This window comes from Pongo pygmaeus, chromosome 19 (assembly GCF_028885625.2).
Source record: "Pongo pygmaeus isolate AG05252 chromosome 19, NHGRI_mPonPyg2-v2.0_pri, whole genome shotgun sequence".
Lineage (NCBI taxonomy): Eukaryota > Metazoa > Chordata > Mammalia > Primates > Hominidae > Pongo > Pongo pygmaeus.
This window is the reverse complement of record NC_072392.2, coordinates 84,921,330-84,942,420: the sequence shown is the minus strand read 5'-3', so window position 1 is coordinate 84,942,420 and position 21,091 is coordinate 84,921,330. Positions and strand designations below refer to the sequence as shown.

The 21,091-nt window shown below is 47.1% G+C and overlaps 1 protein-coding gene across 2 annotated transcripts in view; it reads right to left on the bottom strand.

Moving 5' to 3' along the window:
• PRKCA (protein kinase C alpha) overlaps window positions 1-21,091 on the bottom strand; it is a 501,843-nt gene that overhangs the window by 50,257 nt on the left and 430,495 nt on the right. For both annotated transcript variants that reach the window (XM_054459602.2, XM_063656473.1), the window contains 3 exons: window positions 19,508-19,599; window positions 16,608-16,670; window positions 15,570-15,708 (listed from right to left, as the gene is read on the bottom strand). In XM_054459602.2, the coding sequence (XP_054315577.1) occupies window positions 15,570-15,708; window positions 16,608-16,670; window positions 19,508-19,599 (294 nt within the window). The remainder of the gene's footprint in view (window positions 1-15,569; window positions 15,709-16,607; window positions 16,671-19,507; window positions 19,600-21,091) is intronic.

The following is a 21,091-nucleotide window of genomic DNA, read 5'->3' as shown; positions in this document are numbered from 1 at the left end:
GCTATTATTTTGAAAAACTCATGTTAGATCAAGAATACTAAAAATAAAAGTATTTTGCCTTCACCTATGCCTTCTCTGATGCTCTTCCTTGTTAGTTTTTAATTTCATAATCATAAACTTAACTCTGCAATTCAACTAGGCATGGAAGGGAATAAGGAAAATATGGAACCCAAGGAACTGCAGCAAGAGCACAAAGATGAGAGGCTACTGCGAGTGAATGGGGTGGAGGGGTGCTCTCCTGAGCTACGGAAGGAATGTCTGGTGGTGAAGGTAGAACATGAGTCAAATTTATTAGAGTTGTCCACAGTCAGCAATGATGAGCTTCTTGCTAGTCTTGGCATTCTTGGACCCAAAGTGCTCCATGGTTTCCACGATATTCTCTTCACCTTGCCAAAGACCACAGTCATGCCACTCTGCCATTCAACCACTCAGCCTTGGCAGTGCAGATGAGAAACTGGGAACCATTTGTATTGTGTCTAACATTTGCCATGGACAAGATGCGAGGACCTGTATGCTTCAAGATGAAGCGCTCGCCATCAAATTTCTTCCCATAGATCAAATTTCTTTCTTGATACCAGTAAATTTTCTTGGAAATTTGATGGTGTGTGAAGTAACCACTCTGACACACAAACCCTGGCATGATTCTGTGAAAGCAAAGAGCCCTTATAACCAAATCATTTCTCTCCAGTGCTCAGAGCACAAAAGTTTTCTGCTGTTTTTGGAATGTAGTCTGCAAACAGCTTGAAAGAGATGTGGCCTCATGTTGAAGAACACAGTGGGGCTGACCACGGCTGGTGCAGGAGGCTAAGGGTGGCGGCAGTATCTGCAAAGCCTGCCCTTCCTTTCTCCATGGAGATCCAAGTTTCTGACCTATGTCACTTTTCTTCTCTCTAAAGAACTTCTTTTGGCCAGGCGCGGTGGCTCACGCCTGTAATCCCAGCACTTTGGGAGGCAGAGGCAGTTGGATCACGAGGTCAGGAGATCGAGACCATCCTGGCTAACACAGTGAAACCCCATCTCTACTAAAAATACAAAAACATTAGCCAGGCGTGGTGGCGGGCACCTGTTGTCCCAGCTACTGGGGAGGCTGAGGCAGGAGAATGGTGTGAACCCGGGAGGCAGAGCTTGCAGTGAGCCGAGATGGCACCACTGCACTCCAGCCTGGGGGACACAGCAAGACTACGTCTCAAAAAAAAAACAAAAGACAAAAAAAATTCTTTTAACATTTCTTGCCAGGCTGGTCTACTGGCAACACATTTCCTTTGTTTTTGTCTGAGAAAGTCTTTATTTCTTCTTCACTTTTGAACGACAATTTTGCAGGGTCCACAATTCTAGGTTCGTTTTTTTTTTCCCTCCCAAAATTTTAAATATTTTACTCTACTATCTTTCCCCATCTTTAGGTAACGTGTTATTTTCCCCACTCTGGGCTTCCCTCAAAATTCTTTGATTTTCTGCAGTTTGAATATGATATGCCCAGTTTTTTGTTTGAGCATTTGTCCTACTTTGTGTCATTTGAGTTTCCTGGATTTGTGATTTGGTGTCTGACATTAATTCAGGGGACACTCTCTGTCCCGATTGCTTCAAACATTCCTTGTTTCTTTCTCTCTTACATCTCCTTCCGGTGTTTCCAGGGCATATATCTTTTGTAGTTGTCCCACAGTTCTTGGATAGTCTGTTCCATTTTTTTTTTTTCAGTCTTTGCTTTTCCATTTTGGAAGTTTTTATTGCCATATCCTCAGGCTCAGTCACCCTGGACTCAGCTGTGTCCAGTCTACAGATGAGCCCATCAAAGGCATTCTTCATTTCTGTTCCAGTATTCTGATCTCTACATCTTTCTTGGAATTTCTCTCTGCTTACACTGCCCATCTGTTCTTGCATGCTGTCTACTTCTACTTTTTTCTACTAAAGCCCTTAGCAAATTAATCATAGTTTAAAAAAATTCCTGGTTATGGCCAGGCACGGTGGCTCATGCCTGTAATCCCAGCTACTTGGGAAGCTGAGGCAGGAGACTCGCTTGAACCCAGGAGGCGGAGGTTGCAGTGAGCCGAGATCATGCTACTGGACTCCAGCCTGGGTGACAGAGCAAGACTTCATATCAAAAAAAAACAAAACAAAACAAAAAACTCCTGGTTATCATTCCAACATCCTTGCCACATTTGAGTCTGCATCTGATGCTTGCTTCATCTCTTCAAATTGCTTTTTTTTTTGCCATTTAGTGTGCTGTAATTGTTTTCTTGAGGGCTGGACATGGCACACTGGGTGAAACAAACTGTAGTATGTGAGCCTTTAGTGATGTGGTGGTGAGGTGTGGAGAGGGGAAGTGTGCTGTGGTGGTGAGGTGTGGAGAGGGAAGTGTGCTACGGACCGACAATGAGGTCTCTGTCTTGTGGGGAGCCTGTGCCTGTGGACTGTGACCTTCACAAGTGCTTCTTGGTCTCCCCCCTCCTCCTCTTAGGTGGGAGAGGATGGGTAGAGGGGATTGGAATTGGGTATGTCCCTTCTTCTAGGTAGGTTAGGTTCTGATAAAACTCCAGGAGATTAAGCTCACATTAACGTCTCCTGAGGGAAGCCCTTGTTAAGAAGAACGGGATGCTCTGGCATATTTCACAATGGTTATTACTTTTCTTCTGTCCCTGCCAGAAGCATGAGGCGATTTTTCTCCAGCATTCACTGTGAGGTCCTGGCAGAGCTTCCTGAGGGAAAACTCAAAAAAGCGTGAAGCCCCCGTGACTGATTCTCAGACTTGTCTACACTTAGCCTCCAGCAATTTGCCAATTACAGATCAGGTTTTTGCACCCCAGCACTGGTACCCAGGGAGGTTTCTGTTCTGGTAAGTTGTAATTATCTGTATCTGCCTGTCTGTCTAATTTTGGGGACAGTGGTTTGCCCTGTTACCTCATTTTTCCAATGGCTCTAGGGAGGCGACAATTCTACCACTGAACCACCAATGCTGGTACACTGGTCCGGAAATGAACCCACGTCTCCCGCGTGGAAGGCGCCAATGGCTCTAGGAAGAATTTTTGATTTTCCAAGTCCAGCTTTTCACTTGTTAGGATGGAACGATGACGTCTAAGCTCCTCTAAGCTCCTAACATGCTGGACTGGAAACTAGAAGTCTGTACTTTTTCTGTGCAGAAAAGAACTATACAATACTGGCTTGCAAGGTGCCTGGAAACAATTCAAGGCTGGGCGAGACAGCCCTGGGAGCTCAGCGAACACAAAGAACTGAAAACGTGTTTGACCAAAAGAACAACCTTCAATAAAATAAGCCATAAGAAAAGACAAACACTTCACCAGTGGTGTCTTGCCTGCAAATAATGTCAGGCAGTGGGGTTCAGTGGTCTCCTGGGCTTTGGGCCAGGAAGCCGGGAGCGTGCAGTGGCCCCAGGACACCTGAATCATGTGTGATGAGGCGGTTATTAAGGAGGCGTGACTGGACTAACCTTCTGAAGGAGCCATAAATAAAACTCTGAATAAAGTGCTGGGCTTTTGATCTGGCAGAAAGGCGTTCTCCCCACCGCCACCCCATGCGGTGCTTCTCCAAGTCTGGAATATGCACTGGGGGGGCGTGGGGTGCGATTTTCTGTGATCCTCAGAGGAGGCACTGACAATACTGGGTCAGGTGGTGGGAGGCAGCACCGTTTCAAGTCTTCATGGAATGCTTCCAAGGAAGCTCTCATTTGGGATAAATCTCTTTTTAGCTCTTCGGTAAGGCTAGCTGATCCCGGCAGAAATCGGGAAGGTGACTGTGGAGCGACTGGGTCTAGAAAAACGTCATCTAATTGAGTTGGGTCACCCGGCCTTGGAATTGCATCCCCCGCCGCCAAATCCGTGTGCTGAAGCCCTAACCCCCAGTGTGACTGTTCTGTAGAGGTAAGGCCTTGAAGGAGGTAATTAGGGGAGAATGAACTCATCAAGGTGGGGCCCTGATCTGACAGGTGCAATTCTGTCCTTAACATTTCCCAAGGACCTGGAAGGCCAAGTTTGACTTAAGAATTCATGGAACCCTGAGATTCCACTCCAGTATGAGGAGGCCTAAGAATGTAATATTGACATGGCCCACCCCACATCATCTAATCAACTTGGCCCACCGGACCTCTCCAGCGCCACACCCAGCTAACTTCTTTAATTTCTCGTTACGTCAAAGAAATCAAACACCTCTTTAGATCCTCTCTTTTCCCCCACCGAGGTTTTCAGGAACCTCCTTAATGGTGAGATGCACTAAGAATGTAATATTGACTATAAATCAAATGTGAATCAGAGCCACCCCTGAGCACAGTCTTTAAGCCAGCACTGTGCTAGGTCATACCCTCATTTACCACTGAAGAAGTCGAGGCACAGCAAGCTCAAGTGAGGTGACCAGAGTCACACGCACAGTGGGGAGGTGGCAGATGGGGCCAGGATTCATCCTGGCTTTTGCTTTACTGTCACGCATGGTGCCCACTCTGTGTAAGGAGGAGCTGTGAATGGGACAAAGACATCTGAGATCGTGCCCCTGCTCTCTGGGGCCTTTATGCCTTTATTTATTCCTCCTTCTTGTTCTGCTTGATAAGAGTGACAATGATGTTGACTGTATGAATACACACACATACATATATGTATGAATATATATATAAAAAATACATCTCGCTTTATAACATAATCTACTTGGCCCTAACCCACAACTCCCTATCGACCTAGGATGAGGCCATCTCTAACATGTGGGGTGAGGGAGCCGGGACAAGAATAACTAAGACCCACATAGCCTTTATCTAAATAGGAGTATTACAAATCAAGCCAACAGACTGTTAAATACAGTATGCTCTTTCCCACCCCTTGACACAAGTACCTTCCTGTATTGGTTGGCTTGAGCTACCCTTATAAAAGACTACAGACTGGGTGGCTTAAACAACAGAAATTTCTCTTGGGTCTGGAGGCTGGAAGTCCAGGATGAAGGTGCCAGCAGGTGGGCTTCTGGCGAGGCCTCTCTTGGTGCCGTGCTGGCTGCCTCCTTCTCGCTGTGTCCTGACGTGGCTTTTATTCCATGTGCACACGCCTATGGCCTCTTCCCCTCCCTGTAAGAACACTACTCCTATCAGATCAGAGCGCCACCTTGATGAGTTCATTCTCCCCTAATTATCTTCTTCAAGGCCTTATCTCTACAGAACAGTCACACTGGAGGTTAGGGCTTCAGCACACGGATTTGTGGGGCCGGGGCGTGGGGATGCAATCTAGTCCTTTACATTTCCCAAGAACCTGGAATGCCAAGTTTGACTTAAGAATTCATGGACCCCTGAGATTCCACTCCAGTATGTGGAAGCCTAAGAATGTTCTATTGACATGGCCCACCCCACTTCTCTTCCCAGGCCCTTTCCATCATAGCACCCCAACCTGCATGTCTAACTGCGTCCCACTGCCCCCTGCAAACAGCCACCCACTGACTCCTCCACTGGCCACAGGAGTGCATACACCAGCAGGGCGGTGTTCACAGGAAGGAGGGATCTTGGCAAGAGGCCCTGGAAGGGAATTCCAGGCTCTGAGTACCCAGGTTGTTGTCTAAAAGGGGTCGGAGAGCAGGCTCTGAGTGGGCACTGGCCCTGCAGACTCTAACCCTATAAGGAGAGCCCAGCCTGGGGACTCAGGGGGAGAGGAGAGCCCATCAAGGTAGGGTTTAACAAACCGTAGCCTGCAGGCCACATCCAGTCTCTGTACAGCCTGTGCCTGTGAGCTAAGCATGCTTTTTACATTTTTAAATGTAAAATGATTTTGGCAAGAACAGTTGCTCAATTTTGCCTCTTGGCAAAAATCTAAAATTTAGATTTGGGAAAAGCCTATTTTTTATCTAGTCCCTGGCAGAGAAAGTTTGCTCAGCTCTGCTCTAAAACACAGGGCAGGGGCCCTCTTGCCTCGTCCTCACTGTCTTTGACCTGCAGAATGTGTTGGAAGTAACACAGTTCAGTTCCAGGTGTAGACTTCAGCAGCCTGTGGCTTCTGTTTTTGGCCTTTAAGTAGCCAGCACCATGTCAAGAAGCTCAGTGACAAGTGGCTGCATGGAAAGAAGGACCAGGTAGAGGAGAACCCACATGGCCTTGGCCAATAGCTGGAAGGTACCTTGGGCCCTCCAGCCCCAGCAGAGCCATGGCAGGGACGTCCTTGCAGCAGCAAGGAGTCCACCTGCTGGGTCCTGATGGAGGCCCTGGCTCCAAGAATCACAGCATTAACTTTATTTATTTATTTGGTGACAGAGTCTTGCTGTTGCCCAGGCTGGAGAGCACCAGCGTGATCTCGGCTCACCACAGCCCCCACCTCCCAGGTTCAAATGACCCTCCTGAGTAGCTGGGACTACAGGTGCCCGCCACCACACCCAGCTAATTTTTTGTATTTTAGTAGAGATGGGGTTTCACCATGTTGGCCAGAGTGGTCTCGAACTCCAGGCCTCAGGTGATCCTCCCACCCCAGCCTCCCAAAGTGCTGGGATTACGAGTGTGAGCCACTGCACCCAGCCCAACATGATTGTTTTAAGCCATTATGTTCTGGGGCGATTACACATCAATAGATAATTGAAACAACTGCCAAATAATAGACAAGGCTTTCCGGAGTGCTCCCTCTGAGGCAGGCTAAGTCATTATGGCCAGACTCACTGAGCCCTCAAAGTTGGGCTTTCAGGAAGATGTTGTGATTATATCCTATTATACAGATGTCACCCCAAGTTCTTAAAATAGCAGTACTGTAGCCAGAGTTTATAATACAGTTTGGATCTGTGTCCCTACCCACATTTCATGTTGAAATGTAATCCCCAGTGCCGGAGGTGGGGCCTGGTGGGAGGTGACTGGCTCATGGGAACAGTTTCTCATGAATGGTTTAGCATCATCCGCCTAGTGCTATTCTCGTGGCAGAGTTCTCATGAGATCTGGTTGTTTGAAAGTGTGTAGCACCTCCCTGCTCTCTCTCTTGCTCTGGCTATGGAAGATGTGCCTGCTTCCCCTTCCACCATGATTGCAAGTTTCCTGAGGCCCCCCTAGCCATGCTTCCTGGGAGGAAGGAAGCAGCAGCCCTTATCCCTGGTCTCTCCCTTTGAGGGTAGCAGGGGGGTAGCAGGTGCTAGGGAAAAGCTGGGCAGGAGTCCCAGCTCAGCAACCACCTATAGGACCCTGCTCATCTCAGGCCTCCTCTGGGGTCAGCAGAGAAGCTGTGCAAAATGTTAATTATGCATCAGAACAAAATAACTGCTTGTACGGTAAAGGAATAAAGTGTGAGTTAGGAATAAGTTGTGTCTGTGAGAGCTTTATTAGCTGGATTAAAAGATTTTCCAGAACCAGGAAGTCACAAAGTCTAGTGGATCTCTACAGATATGATTTGGAGACAGGGCAATAAGTGATACACTGAGGTGGCAACTGGCCGTGGATGGCATCAGGGCGCCAGCCTGTGCTCTGAGGCTGGCGGGCCAGCATTCTGCCCCTGCCATGTGCCATCTGTGAGCCCTGAGAAGGTCCCTTCTCCTCTCCAAGTCTCCTTTACAGTGTTTGTAAAGCATGAATAATACCACTTACCTTAGAGGGCTATTGTAAGAATTAAATGTGATAACAGGCGTAAGTGCATGGTGCATAGCAAGAAATGAACAAATGTTAGTAATCTCTCATGATACCCTCCTCCATCCTGCCATCGCCTGGGCAATGTTACAAAGAAAGAGGCGAAATAAAGCTCAGAAATCTCTGACCCACTTTCACAGGATTTAAGCAAATCCCTAAATATAGGGCTAATTAATGCATGCCGCCAAATACCAGGAGTAAAAATCTAACAGAGCATTATCTGAGCTCTGAAAGCCAGTAACGGGCCTGTGAGAGCAGCTCACTGGCACATGTGGAGTGACATGTTGTCTGGGTAGCATTGGAGCTGATGTCTGCAGGCCCTTCCTCCCAGGGTAACAGTCACCGCGGGGAAAAGTTGCTCAGTCCTGTGTTCAAAACCAAGTCTGCATTGAACTGGGGAGATGGGGAAAATTAACAAATCTCTGTGCCTCAGTTTCACCATCTAGGAATCAGAATTGACTTAGGATTAAACAAAATAAACAAGGTGCTCAGCCCTTGTCTGGGATGTAGCAGGCATTTGCGAAGCGGCAGCGAATTCACCAGGAGCTGGTTACTTCTGGAGGAAGGATTGGAAGTGGGGGGGGCTCAGAAGAAAGGAGCGGGCCACATTTGTTTCATAGACCACAATATCGCAGAAGGTGCCCAGTGCTCTAGAGAAGAGGCTAAACTGATTAAACTCCAAGGCCGGGAGAATTATGAGACAGTTAAAGAGCTGCAGGCAGACAATACAATATATGAGATAATAAAACCAACATAATTCCTAGAAAAGATCTGAGAACTGCACAACTTAAAGAAGACCCCAAAGGAAAGCCTGGCTTTGGCTCTTTAAATACTTCTTTGAGGGAAAGTGGCGGCTTCATTTCTCTCTTGCAATGCTGGAGTCACTGGACCATGACCCTCCATAGAGGGAAATTGGCCTTTGATAGAAAGAAAGCCGCCCTTTGGTTTGTCATTCTGTTTCTTTCATCAAGTGCTTTTCTTTGCTCCTGCCCGTCCTGGGCTGGTGTGGGACCCATGGTTCAGAAGCGGCTGATCTCAGAGGAGCCATTGCTGGCACTGATTGGCTTTTCTCTCCCTGTATCTCATTCTCCCCCTTTCTTCTTGGTGGTGAGTGCTAATTTACCGCCTGACTGCCCAGCTGCATGTATACCACATGAATTACTTTCTCTCTGAACCTTTAGATACTCTTATTTTCTATCCCTCTCTACAATCCTTTCCCCAGAGGCCAGGAGAAGTCTCTGGGGTCAGCTGGGGCTGTCTGGGGGACCTGGGATGATGTCCCATCGACCTTCAGACACTTAGGTCCCCCAACCTGCTGGCTCTCTTCAGCCGATGACATGAGGTGGTGTGGCCCTTCTCTGCACTGTGTCACATACCATCAGCCCCACACCTGTGATGGCCTTGGAAGTCACCCTTCCAATCACCTGGCTAAAGAGTTCCGCCCCTCTCACTCTCCAAGGTTTCATCTCTGTCCTCCTGCCGTGTCTCCCCTGCAGATTCGTCGGTGGCCACATCCAGGAGTGCAGCGTGCAGGCACCCATGCCAAGTACACACTGAGTGCCAGGCACTGCTCCAGACCCTGGGGTGGGGGCACAGCAGCCAACACCAGATGAAATTCTGCCCGTGGTGGAGCTTGGGGAGATAGACTGAAAAATCAATTCAGGAGTACATCTTTGTCCCTCCAAGGGGGATGAGTGCCATGGAAAAACAGCAGGGACAGGGGTCAGCAGTCCTGGATGGGACTGGAGGTTTGCAGGTTTAAATAGGGTCACCAGGGCAGGGGGCCTCCCCAAGGTGATCTCTGAGCAGATGCCTGGGGTGGGACTTGCTGGGTGGAAGGAAAAGAAGAGGAACTGGCCTGAGGATGGAGGGGTCTGGCAAATTGGAGAGTGGAAAGGGAGCTAGTGCAACGGGTCTAGAGAGATCCGGAGGGGTGGAGGGCAGGGGGAAGAGGTCAGGGAGGGAATGGGGGGCCCAGGTGCTAAAGGGTCTTGGGGCCCCTGTGAAGCCTTTGGCTTCTCCAAGATACCAATTCAGAGCCAAGATACCTAATACTCGCCCTTCCTGGTGTCACCCTCTGAAGATGCAGACCGGCCAGGGAGGGGGGTTTCAGCTTTCCTGCCACCATGAGGTCTCCTGTGTGCCCCTCACCTTCCTCCTGAAGCTGAGAGGAAGGGCATCCTTACCACGGGTACCCCATTCCTTCTTTCTCCCTCTCTCCCTCCCGCCCTTCCCCCTCTTTCTCTCTCTGGCATTTCCCCTTTGGCTTAGAAACTTTGGCTCAAGTTTCTGCAATGTAAATGATGCTTCCTTCAGCCTGCCTTCCTGGGAGTGACTGTGCACTTTCTTTCCTTGCATTTACCATAGATGTCCTCAAAGGACGGTCCTCCTGCTGCGCTGCTGATGCTCACACTCACCCCATCCCGGCGTCATTATCGACACTGCTCTCTCAGGGATCATCGGGTCCCTGTGGCTAGATCTTCTGCCCACCACACCCCTGTCTGCTGGACCTCCTCAGTCCCTGGCCACCCTGACTTCATGAACACTTGCATTCCTTGGGGTCCAAGAACGAGATGGTGGTCTAGTGCTTCCACCTCTATGGACATCTCTTGGTCTTTGTTCTCCCATCTTTAATATGCTCCCCCTAAATATTAATAGGACTCTTGACCTCAAAAAGACAGGTCACAGGTGATAGCCCATTGGCTGAATTTCACTTGTATACACGTTAAAAAATATATGTTAGGGCCAACTTGGAACAATCAGGTGTATTTTACATAAAAATGCAGGAATCTGGCTGCTGTCCCAGGCATCACTGGGCTGGCATTCCTGCAGGGCGGGAACGCAGAAGCTGTGACCCCAGAATGGCTCTTCAGCTCTCTGGACCCATGAAGCCCCCAGTCCTCCCAGGAGTATGCCCATCTGCTGAAAGGCAGCTGGCTGCAGGGCAGGCAACCACGTCTGCAAGCTTCTTACCTGGAAATTTCAACCGTGTTGGAGGCACCATCTGTTACTGCCGAGAATACTGCCCTGTCCACCTCTCAAAATCCACAGTCCTCCTGGGCTGCAGTCACTGATTTCCAGCTGCCTCCAGCCCCAAGGCTCTCCTCCCAGCTCTCCTCTGGGCTCCTCTTTCTGGCCCGGCACCCCCAGGCCTGGAACAGCACCCAGCACTCGGGGGCACCCTGAACATGCCAACAGATCGATGCCCACGTGCTGGTGAGGGGCTTGCGTGTGGCTGGATCACCCTTGGTTTCTAAGGGATCTCCCTGGGGTTAACAGCCAGAATGCAATTCCGCATCACACTGTATCTCTGATCATGACTCAGGTCCCTGATTCCCATTGAGATAAGTGAGTGGCCAAGAAAACATGGCCCAAACTGAGTGCTCACTTTTACCTGCTTTTTCTCCCATATCTCTGGAGACAATGCAATAGGTAAAAAGAATGTATGGGCTTCGGTCAGAACGTCTCGGATCCAAATCCCACCTTTGCTCTTACCAGCTATGTGACCTTGGGCAAGTCACTGAACTTCTGCTCATGCATAACATGTGTCAAGTCAGAAGTGCTCAGGGGGGTTGTTGCAGAGAAGTCAGTGTATCATGGGTGATGTCCTTTGTGTGTAGTCTAATGTAGCCCCAGCCATAGCAATGCTGTGAGGAAGCCTCTACATGGCACATTTGAAAAAGCTTCACTTCAGGGCCGGGCACAGTGGCTCAGGCCTGTAATTCTAGCACTTTGGGAGGCCAAGGCAGGAGGACTGCCTGAGCCAAGGAAATTGAGTCCAGTCTGGGCAACACAGCGAGACCCCTGTCCCTACAAAAAATTTTTTTAAATTAGTAGGTGTGGTGGCACGTGCTTGTAGTCCCAGTTACTTAAGAGGTTGAGGTGGAAGGATCACTTGAGCCCAGGAGATTGAGACTGCATGGAGCTATGATTGCTACTGCACTCCAGCCTGGATGACAGAGCGAAACTCTGTCTTTAAAAACATAAAATTCATAGAACAAAATTATATAAAATAAATAAAATGAAAAGCTTTGCTCTCACTGCAGCAGGGGGTTCTCGGGACACAGGCCAGAAGCAGCCACTCTTCCTGCTTCTCTTTCTTCCAGGCGAGAGTGCGCAATGCTAGTGTCTGGAGCCTCATTCTTGGCTGCTGGGATCTACTTGACTTGTTTGTGACTGGATCTCACATGCCCAAAATAACTAACTTTCAGAGATGGAGTAAATCCAAACGAAGCCTTTGCTTGGCCTGCTCAACGACTCTCATTGACCCTGAAGAATTCTTTCTATGTCAAAGCAAAGAGGACCCTCTGTGTCAGCTTTAGGAATCATTTTCTGACGAGTGCTCCTTCTGTGGGTGTCCATTTCAACTTCAAACTCTCATCTGTTAGTGACATTTTCCGCCTCAGCTCGGCTTCGCTGGCTAAGGAGATGCTACAGTATTAATCGATTTCAAGGTTTTTGAACAAATAGCCATAAATGCTTAAGCCTCCGCTTTGCCTATTAAGGAAAATGCCATGCGGGATAATCATTTTGTCTCTGCTTGACAGGAGTATTTGCACAGAGGACAGGATTATTTTAACCTTTCCACACATTCTGAAACCTTGAACCTATCTGATCTTTATACTGTACGTATTCGTGGGGCCAAATATGTCAAATTACTGAACACTTCTGAGGAAAAAATGCTAGCAAAAGCTGGAACAGGCTAGGCACAGGTGGTGGCACACACCTGTAGTACCAGCAACCCAGGGACTGAGGCACCTCCAAACCTTTGCACTGCTCACTACACTAAACTGCTCAAAACTTTGAGCGACTCATGTGTCCAGACAGCACTCTACGTGCTTACTGTGCTTAAGCATGGTGCCACGAGGGATACAAAAATACATCAGATGACCCTTGCCCTCCAAGTGCTTTCAGTTTATAAGAAGTGACATCATACTGACCAGCAGGAACGAATATCTATATGTAGATTCCAGTCGGCTTTCATTGAAAACATCAGGCACCACTGCTTTGGAAAATCAATCAATAATCACTTTAGGTTGTTTCACCTTTTTTGTTGGCTTTTTTTTTTTTTTTTTTTTTGAGATGGAGTCTCACTCTATTGCCCAGGCTGGAGTGCAGTGGCATGATCTCAGCTCACGGCAACCTCCGCCTCCCAGGTTCAAGCGATTCTCCTGCCTCAGCCTCCTGAGCAGCTGGGATGACAGGTGCCTGCCACCACACCCGGCTAATTTTTATATATTTTAGTAGAGACAGGGTTTCACTATGTTGACCAGGCTGGTCTCGAACTTCCACCTCAATTGATCCATCTGCCTCAGCCTCCCAAAGCACTGGGATTACAGGAGTGAGCCACTGCGCCCAGCCAAGAGAAAGTTTATCATGTGCCTGGCACATGGTAGACAACAGAAGGTGGTCACTTCCTCTATTATTGCTTGTACAGTAGATGTAAGGAGCGGAATGAAGGCTTCGGATGTGAAAGTATCTAGAGCGAGAGCAGAGTATTCTCTGTGTACCAAGAGGCCCGAAGTTACCAAGACATGCCAGAAGTGTGTTTAGGTGTCCCTGTTGAGGACGGTGAGGAGGTTCTCCAACACATAACGAGTGTGACAGACTAAGTCCCCTCTCCCCCACAGATGTCCACATCCTCACCCCTGGAACCTGTGAATATATTTTTATGCAGTAAAAAGGATTTTGCAGAGGGAAGTTAAGGATCTTGAGCTAGGGAGATGATCCCGGATTATCCAAGTGGGCCCCACATAATCCCAAAGATCCTTGTAGGAGAAGAGGGAGGCTGGAGGGTTGTAGTTGGAAAAGACGGAGAGACTGGAAGATGCTGCGTCGCATGGAGGAGGGAAGAAGACACCACAAGCCAAGGAATGCAGATGGCGGCCTCTTGATGTTGGAAAAGGCATGGACAGCAACAGGTTCTCCCCTAAAGCTTCCGGAAGAAACCAGCCCTGCCCACAGTCTGACTTTAGCCCAGTGAGGCTGATTTTGGACTTCTGATCTCCAGAACCACAAGATAATAAATCTGAGTTATTTTAAACTGCTGAGTTTGTGGTTATCTGTTACAGTGGCAACAGGAACTCATACCGTGAATGATACCGAACCGCAACAACGAAAAAAGACAAGACACTCAAATGGACAAACCTTAATGATATGGAAAATTTCACCCCTGCCGGACACTGTTGTTCCTGGTGTTATTAGATAGCTGAGGTGTTACTGAACACAAAGAGCTATTTGTCAGAACAGAAGAGACCTGGTCTTAATAGAGATGAGGTTCAATGCCACCTTTATTCCTAAAAATGCTGCCATTCCCCATCACTAAGCTTTTACAGCATCTGCTGAATTGTTAAATGAAGCCTGAATGGCTCATAATCACAGCCTGCTTAATACCTGTCATTTAGTAACAGGCTTCAGAATAAATACTACATCAAGAGGTTGTATTTCTGACAGTACCCTGTCTATTCCTCATATTTGAAAAATAAGACTATTTAATTTCACCTCATGTCTGGAGGTACTAACGAGGGAGTTATTTTGGGGGAAAATCCCAGTAAGTTATGCAGCAAGATCACCTATCACCTCTGGCCATGCGATTCAGAATTTAAGTTTCTAAATGAAGTCTACGTGTCCACACTGTCTTGAAATATCATAAAACTAAAAGGTCTTCACAAAGGAATAAAAAGCAGCTTCCCTTTTGGAATAATGACTATGGAGGGTCTACTAGATGCAAAATGTTGTATTAGGCACTTTAGTCCACACAGCAAAAATACAAGGAGGATATTATCCCTAACGTGCTGCTGCAGAAACGGGGTTCAGAGACGTTAAGTAACTCACCCGAGTTCCCACAGTCTGTAAATAACAGATTCCAGATTGAAGCTCACATTGGTCTGACTTCTGAGCTTGTGGGTGCCTTTTTCACTATCCCTACTATCTCTGAGATAAATGCACAGGGTAATCTGTTGAATAAATGTGAGACCGGCTGCCAACAGCTCATCTGAGGGCTCTATGAAGAGCTGAAGCCAGCTCAGCTTTGGATCCATTGGTCTCCACCATGCTGGGTTCAGTTGGGAAAGAACCGTGGCATCCATAGGACTGTGTGTGGATGGAAAGTTGGCTCTACAGTGACTACAGTGACAACCCATTCTATCATTGGCATGTGATAGAATGCCATAAAACAAGAAAAAAAATCCTCAGTAACTGTTATAACAAAAGCAGAGCAGCACAGCCGCTGCTGTCAAGATACAAGTCCTGGAACCATTTTGCTTAGAACTACACTGATACACTCTTCCTAGACCAGACAACATGCAGTTTAGAACAGTCATCACTGCGATCCTGCTAAAATGCCATCACTGCAACCACTGTCTCACCCAGCTTTCTAGGCAGAGTATATTCACAATCAATTCCCTCCACTCAACAGTGTTTCTTTTTTTGGGGGACAGAGTCTCACTGTCACCCAGGCTGGAGTGCAGTGGCGTGATCTCGGCTCACTGCAACCTCTGCCTCCCGGGTTCAAGCGGTTCTCCTGTCTCAGCCTCCTAAGGAGCTGGGGATTATAGGTGTGCACCACCATACCCGGCTAATTTTTTTTGTATTTTTAGTAGAGACGGGGTTTCACTATGTTGGCCAGGCTGGTCTTGAACTCCTGTCCTTATGATCCACCTGCCTTGGCCTCCCAAAGTGCTGGGATTACAGGTGTGAGCCACCGCACCCAGCCAACAGTGTTTCTTAAATGATTTTGACCACGACCATGTAACAAATACATTTTCCCAAGCAACTGGCTCACATGGAGCAAACAACAGTTCCAGGAAGCAAGACACAACCTTACTATGTGCAATGGGCTCTTCTATTTCCTCTATTTTAGTCTGTTTTGTCCAGTTTAGTCCATTTAGTGGTTGTGACCATGCACTGGCTTCATGATTTGCCAGTGACCCCATAGCCCATGAGAGGGCTGTGTTTACAGTTTGGGAGTCCTGGTCTAGAAAACGAGCACTGGAGTTCCTACCTCTGGGGCAATGTAATCTGGAGTCCCACAGAAGGTCCTGGTCGTGACTCCATCCATCATGTGTTCCTTGCACATTCCAAAGTCAGCAATTTTGATATGTCCTTCTGAATCCAACATGACATTATCTAACTTCAGATCCCTGCAAGGAACCAGGTTAACATCAGAGTCCTTCCCATGACATAACATGGTTTGCTTTGGAACTGGTGAAATAGAAGGATATTTGAATACCTCTCAGCTCAATGGCAATATTAACTATAAGTCCCTGGAGAACAGTATCAGGAGTTACTATGTGTTGATATCTTAGAGAATAATATTGTGCCTGGGCTATGGCAGGTGCTTAAATGCATACTGAATGGATGACTAAACGACTGGACTAGTGATTCCCAATCTTGCCTGTGTCTGTGACTCTAGGGATTCCAATTGAGCACATCTGGGGAAGTCTCAATCATTTGATTTATTCATGTCCCATACAGGGGGTCTGACACATGACCAGGTTTGCAAAATCACAGGTTTAGAACTACTTCACGGGGTCATACACATGTCCCTTCCATTCTGCCTGTGCCACATATCCTTCTAATTATGTTTCAATTAATACTGGAAGAAATTCTTCCTTCTTTGGCACCAGACTTTCAGCGCAGCTACTAACAGGCAGAATTTAATTCAATAGATTATTTTCCTTGCCTCTCCCTAGTTCCCTGTGTTCTTCTTCTGCTGAACATCTATAATAGGAATTCAGTTTCCATTGCTCCCTGACCTCCATTCCAAAGACAAGACAGTGGAAGGAGCTGTCAATGGAGAGGAAAATGTGTCTTCTTGTGGAAAAAGTAGAAACAAGATATAAAGTCTTTGCGGTCTAGAAATCAGAAGGTGGCTCTGATTTGCCTCCAGGGTGAGGAGGAAGGTGGGTCCCAGCAGGTCTCTGTTCCTCCTGGGGGGTTATCAAGTCTGCATCTTAAGTCACCATTCCAGAATGACATGCCCACAGAGGGCCAGATAACCTCTCTGCTGAGCTGCTGGTAGGAGAGCTTCAATACACACCTATAAATGATTCCTCTTTTATGAAGGAAGAACAATCCGATGGAAATCTCTGCCGCATAGAATCTGCAAAAGAAAACGGGCTTCAGGTTTCTCACTTGCTTCCTTAGATGCCTGTATACTTTTCATTCTCAAGTTCAAGCATCAAAGAGAGAAAAGAATGTCAGACCCAGAGGCTCTCAGAGACCAGCATCGTGTTCTTCCAACCCCCGGTCCTCCCTCCATCACTTTGTCCTCCAGCTCATCCGTGAATGAGACAGCTAATAAAACCAATGAGATCGGCTTCTTATTCTCGTATGGGGAAGGTGGACAAGTAGCTTATTGTCTGCAGAGTAATTTCTCATACAATCATTTAAAGAGCGGATACCAGTTAGACTATTCTGTCAGGAGCACGGCAGAGTAGAGAAAATTTCCATTTTCCTATTCACTGCCAGAATACACTGGTGTTTGAAAATATAATACAATTACTCCCTGGAAGGCAAAGTATAGTGGGTGATGAACTCTTTAGCTAGTGTTTTCATTCCTTGTGAGTGTTGGAATAAATGAGACACACATCATGATTCATATCTGAGTTTACTCTTTTAAATAATTCATAATAAAAAGCAGTAACTACCATCACTTCAAAATTGTTAATACATTAATAGCCGAAACTCAGATTAAAAGGGGATGAATATCTAAAAATCTGCATAGCATTCAGGAGTCTTTGAAGTCGAAGAAGCCACAAGACTGTGCCTGTGGAAATACCACATGCAGGAGGCTCAAAATAAGCACACGTGTCTACACGAGCACAGAGAAAAAAAAAAATCTATAATGATCAAGACCAAACCCTTAACGAGGGGCCACCTCTGAAGGCTAGAAGAGTATAGGAAGGGGGAGGGTGAAGAGATAGGATTACTACAGGTGATCTTTACATTATTTTTCATGCTTTTCTAAACTTTTCTGCAACACAAATAATATAATAAAGGATATTGGACCAGACACCTTTATGTTACTTTATAACACAGGGTGACTCTGTGCTACCTGCTCTTTATAGTCCTGTGTGACCAAGTTTTATTTTACAATCTGAGTATTTTAAGGCTTTATAACTACAACATAAGACAGAAGAAAAGGACAGGCATTTCTGAAAACTGAAAAGGAACAATCAATAAGGGCAGAAAAATCCCCCTTCACACTTTTAAAGCTTGCAACCAAAGATTTCCCTATTCTGCCTTCAGTTAATCTTCCCTAGGGTGGATAATCCCTCACAGGCCAAAAATTCTTCCAATGTGTCTCTTAGATGGCACAGCAGCCAGAATCCTATTAACAGGTGCTGACTTCATTCATCAGGGTACATGCCCACGAGGTTTCCTCACTGGGGAACTAAACTTGCCCTTTGTTTAGGCTTGCACCACTGGTGTTTCCTGAGACTTCCTGGCCCCTGAGAGGTGAGATGATGTTTTCCAGCACCGAAGTCCCAGCTCCCCACATCCCTCAGATGAATCTCTCATCTTCACCTGGAGCCCATGTCTTCCTCCTGTACTGCTGACTCCTGCATCCCGTCATGCAAGGTTCATTCCAATAAAACGTTCTTAACTGAGCTCATGAATCTCCCCCCAAACCACCTCCTCCTTGGTGGCTGCCCCGACCCAAGCCTAAAATGGGGTCTCATTGGAAGAGGTTTCTCTCTTCTCTCCTCCATAATCAATAAGTTCTGCTTTTCTTCCTCCAGGATGTTTTTCAAAGACACTTATTCCTCTTTGGCTCCAAGGTCTAGCCCTAACTACAGCTCCATTCCTTCTCATCTATAAAGGGTCTCACCAGCGCCTGTACCAGCCTCTACCATTCCCTTTCATGCTTCCTTCCTCCCCCACAGAGCTCTGCAAAAACTGAATCTGATGGTGCAAGCCCCACTGCAGTGCCTTACCTCTTCCCTCCTCCGCAGCCAGGCTCCTTACCAGGCTCTTCACCCAGAGCCCCACCTACCACGTTTCCCACCTCCCCCACCCCTCAAATAATCTCACAGCATCTTCCACACCTGCTGAGCTGCAAGGCTGCTTCCCTGGACTTGCTTCTGCCTCTGTTCACATCTCTCCTGGAAGGCTCTTCCCCCACCTCTGAGCCGGTCATTTCGTGGGGTTGCATTTCCCTCTCCCCCTGATTTTTAGGGGCTTACATGGTATCCTGGTATCCTGTGCAAGTCTCTAAAGTTACAGCAATGCACTATTAATTGTTAGGTGACTTCTCCAACTCCAGGGTGGAGTGTAAACTCCCTCCGGAAAGGGAGCATCTCGTTCCTTTCACACCCCCAGTGCCTGGTACAGAGCAGGTGTGTGATAACCATTTGTTCAATCGATAAGAATAACTCCGTCAATGAGGGTGGACCTGGGTGATGACGGGATATGGCAACATCTCCAGTTTACTGGAAATATTGGAAATAGAATAAACTGCTCCTTAGGAACCATCTTAGATGGATCCTACCAGTATATCTGCCCCCCTCCGCCTCCCATGTTTAGGTTTATAACATTCAACCTAAAACTGGGCAGAATCCCACTTTCCCATTTCACCCAGCAGAAGTTCCCAGTTAGGGCTGGGCATGGTGGCTCACTCACGCCTGTAATCCCAGCACTTTGGGAGGCCAAGGTGGGCAGACAGCTTGAGCTCAGGAGTTCGGGACCAGCCTGGGCAAGATGGTGAAACCCCATCTCTACCAAAAACACACAAAATTAGCCAGGCATGGTGGTGCGCACCTGTAGTCCCAGCTACTCAGGAGGCTGAGGTGGGAGAATCACCTGAGCCTGGAAGGCAAAGCCTGAGTGACAGAGTGAGACCTCAATCTCAAGAAAAAAAAAAAAAAAAAAAAAAGGAAGTTTCCAGTTGGTAGAACTTGGTTGCTCAAATTAAAGGACTTTAAAAACAATACTCACACTGCTTGTGGTTCCTTAAATTTTCCTACTTGCTGAATGTGGTACATGAGGTCCCCACCGTTGACATACTCCATGACGAAGTACAGCCGATCCTGCAGACCAAGGTCCAACATGTGAGCAGGGCTCCTCCCCAGCCAAGCGGCTTCCTTTACTCTTCACAGGTTGTGTTTTGCTTTCTCATTAGTTAAATGGGGACTGCATGGGCAGATCTGCTCAGTTTAGAGCTCTTTCACATTTTTTTCCAAAGAATAAGTAATAAATCCTACTGCATGAGGACCTTGGGAAGTATAAAGTCATTACATAACCCTGAAATAATGGCTCTCTATCAACGTGCCTTCCTGTTACATATGCTCTCTATTACAGTAATGGCCTCGAACGTTCTTCCCTATTTTCCTATACATATAATAAATTTCTAAGTAAGGGATGGTATGAGGAATCCACATAAGGCAATTATTTTATTTTAACTAGTGCTTCTCCATGGTCCAAATGTTTAAAGGCTGGTTTGCAGTGCCTGGGAGACATGCCATACTAATGTAGTGTCGTGTTTAAATGGATACTCCTGAAAACACATCTCTCAGGCTTAGGATTACACGTGCTCAATATATTTACTGGACATGGGACAGGGGACTCTAGATGGAGACGCTAATCAAATGTTCTTTTTCATCTGTAATATGCCCAAACACTGTTTTTCTATTTTCTCTGTCACTGGTAGGCTAAGTGTTGGCCCCATGATGGGCACGTATCATAGACCCAAATAGATTTGCATATTCATGAGGACATTATGCTGGGACAGATAGGAAGATGGAGGGTTTAACAGTGAAATAATGACCTCTGCTCTCTGCTAGAAAACATCCCCATTTCACAGAGGATATTAAACATTAAAGTGCTGCACAGGGAGAAAAAAAATGATGAAGCTGGTGCTAATAGCCAGGAAGCAACCCTGGGAGCCCCAATCTCTAGCTTTCCTGTTATGAACTTTAATTTCATCTTCATTTCTTTGTTTTGTAGCTTTCCAGAGCTTAATCACGGTAACCAGGGTTACAGGCTCTGGGCTGGGATTCAGAGCCGTGGTTGTCTCTTCCGAGCATGCTGCTCTCGTCTCTCCCAGGCATGACTTGATTCAGAGTCAGTGGGAACAGCTGGGAGCAGGAAGCGCTAGGCTGACACGTAGTGGCCGGCGCCTGACTCCACATCCGCTGCTACACACCCAGAGGCTCTGTGTGGCTGCAAAGCTATTTTGAGATTCTAAAACACAAAAGCACTGAGAGGCTCCTCCCAAGAGTTTTCAAAGAGGCATAAGACAGAAAGTCGATCTCTGATCAATGGGCAGTTGAAAATAGTAATAATTGCATCAATTACAGCTACTGATTATGGAGTCATATTTAAAATGGACAGCCTCTGAGGAGTGGAAAGACCGGCTTTGGCAACGTCTCACTATGGTGCCATCTAAACGTCTGTGTTTCTTTTTTTTCTTTTTGAGACGGAGTCTCACTCTGTCGCCCAGGCTGGAGTGCAGTGGCGCCATCTCGGCTCACTGCAAGCTCTGCCTTCCGGGTTCACGCCATTCTCCTGCCTCAGCCTCCT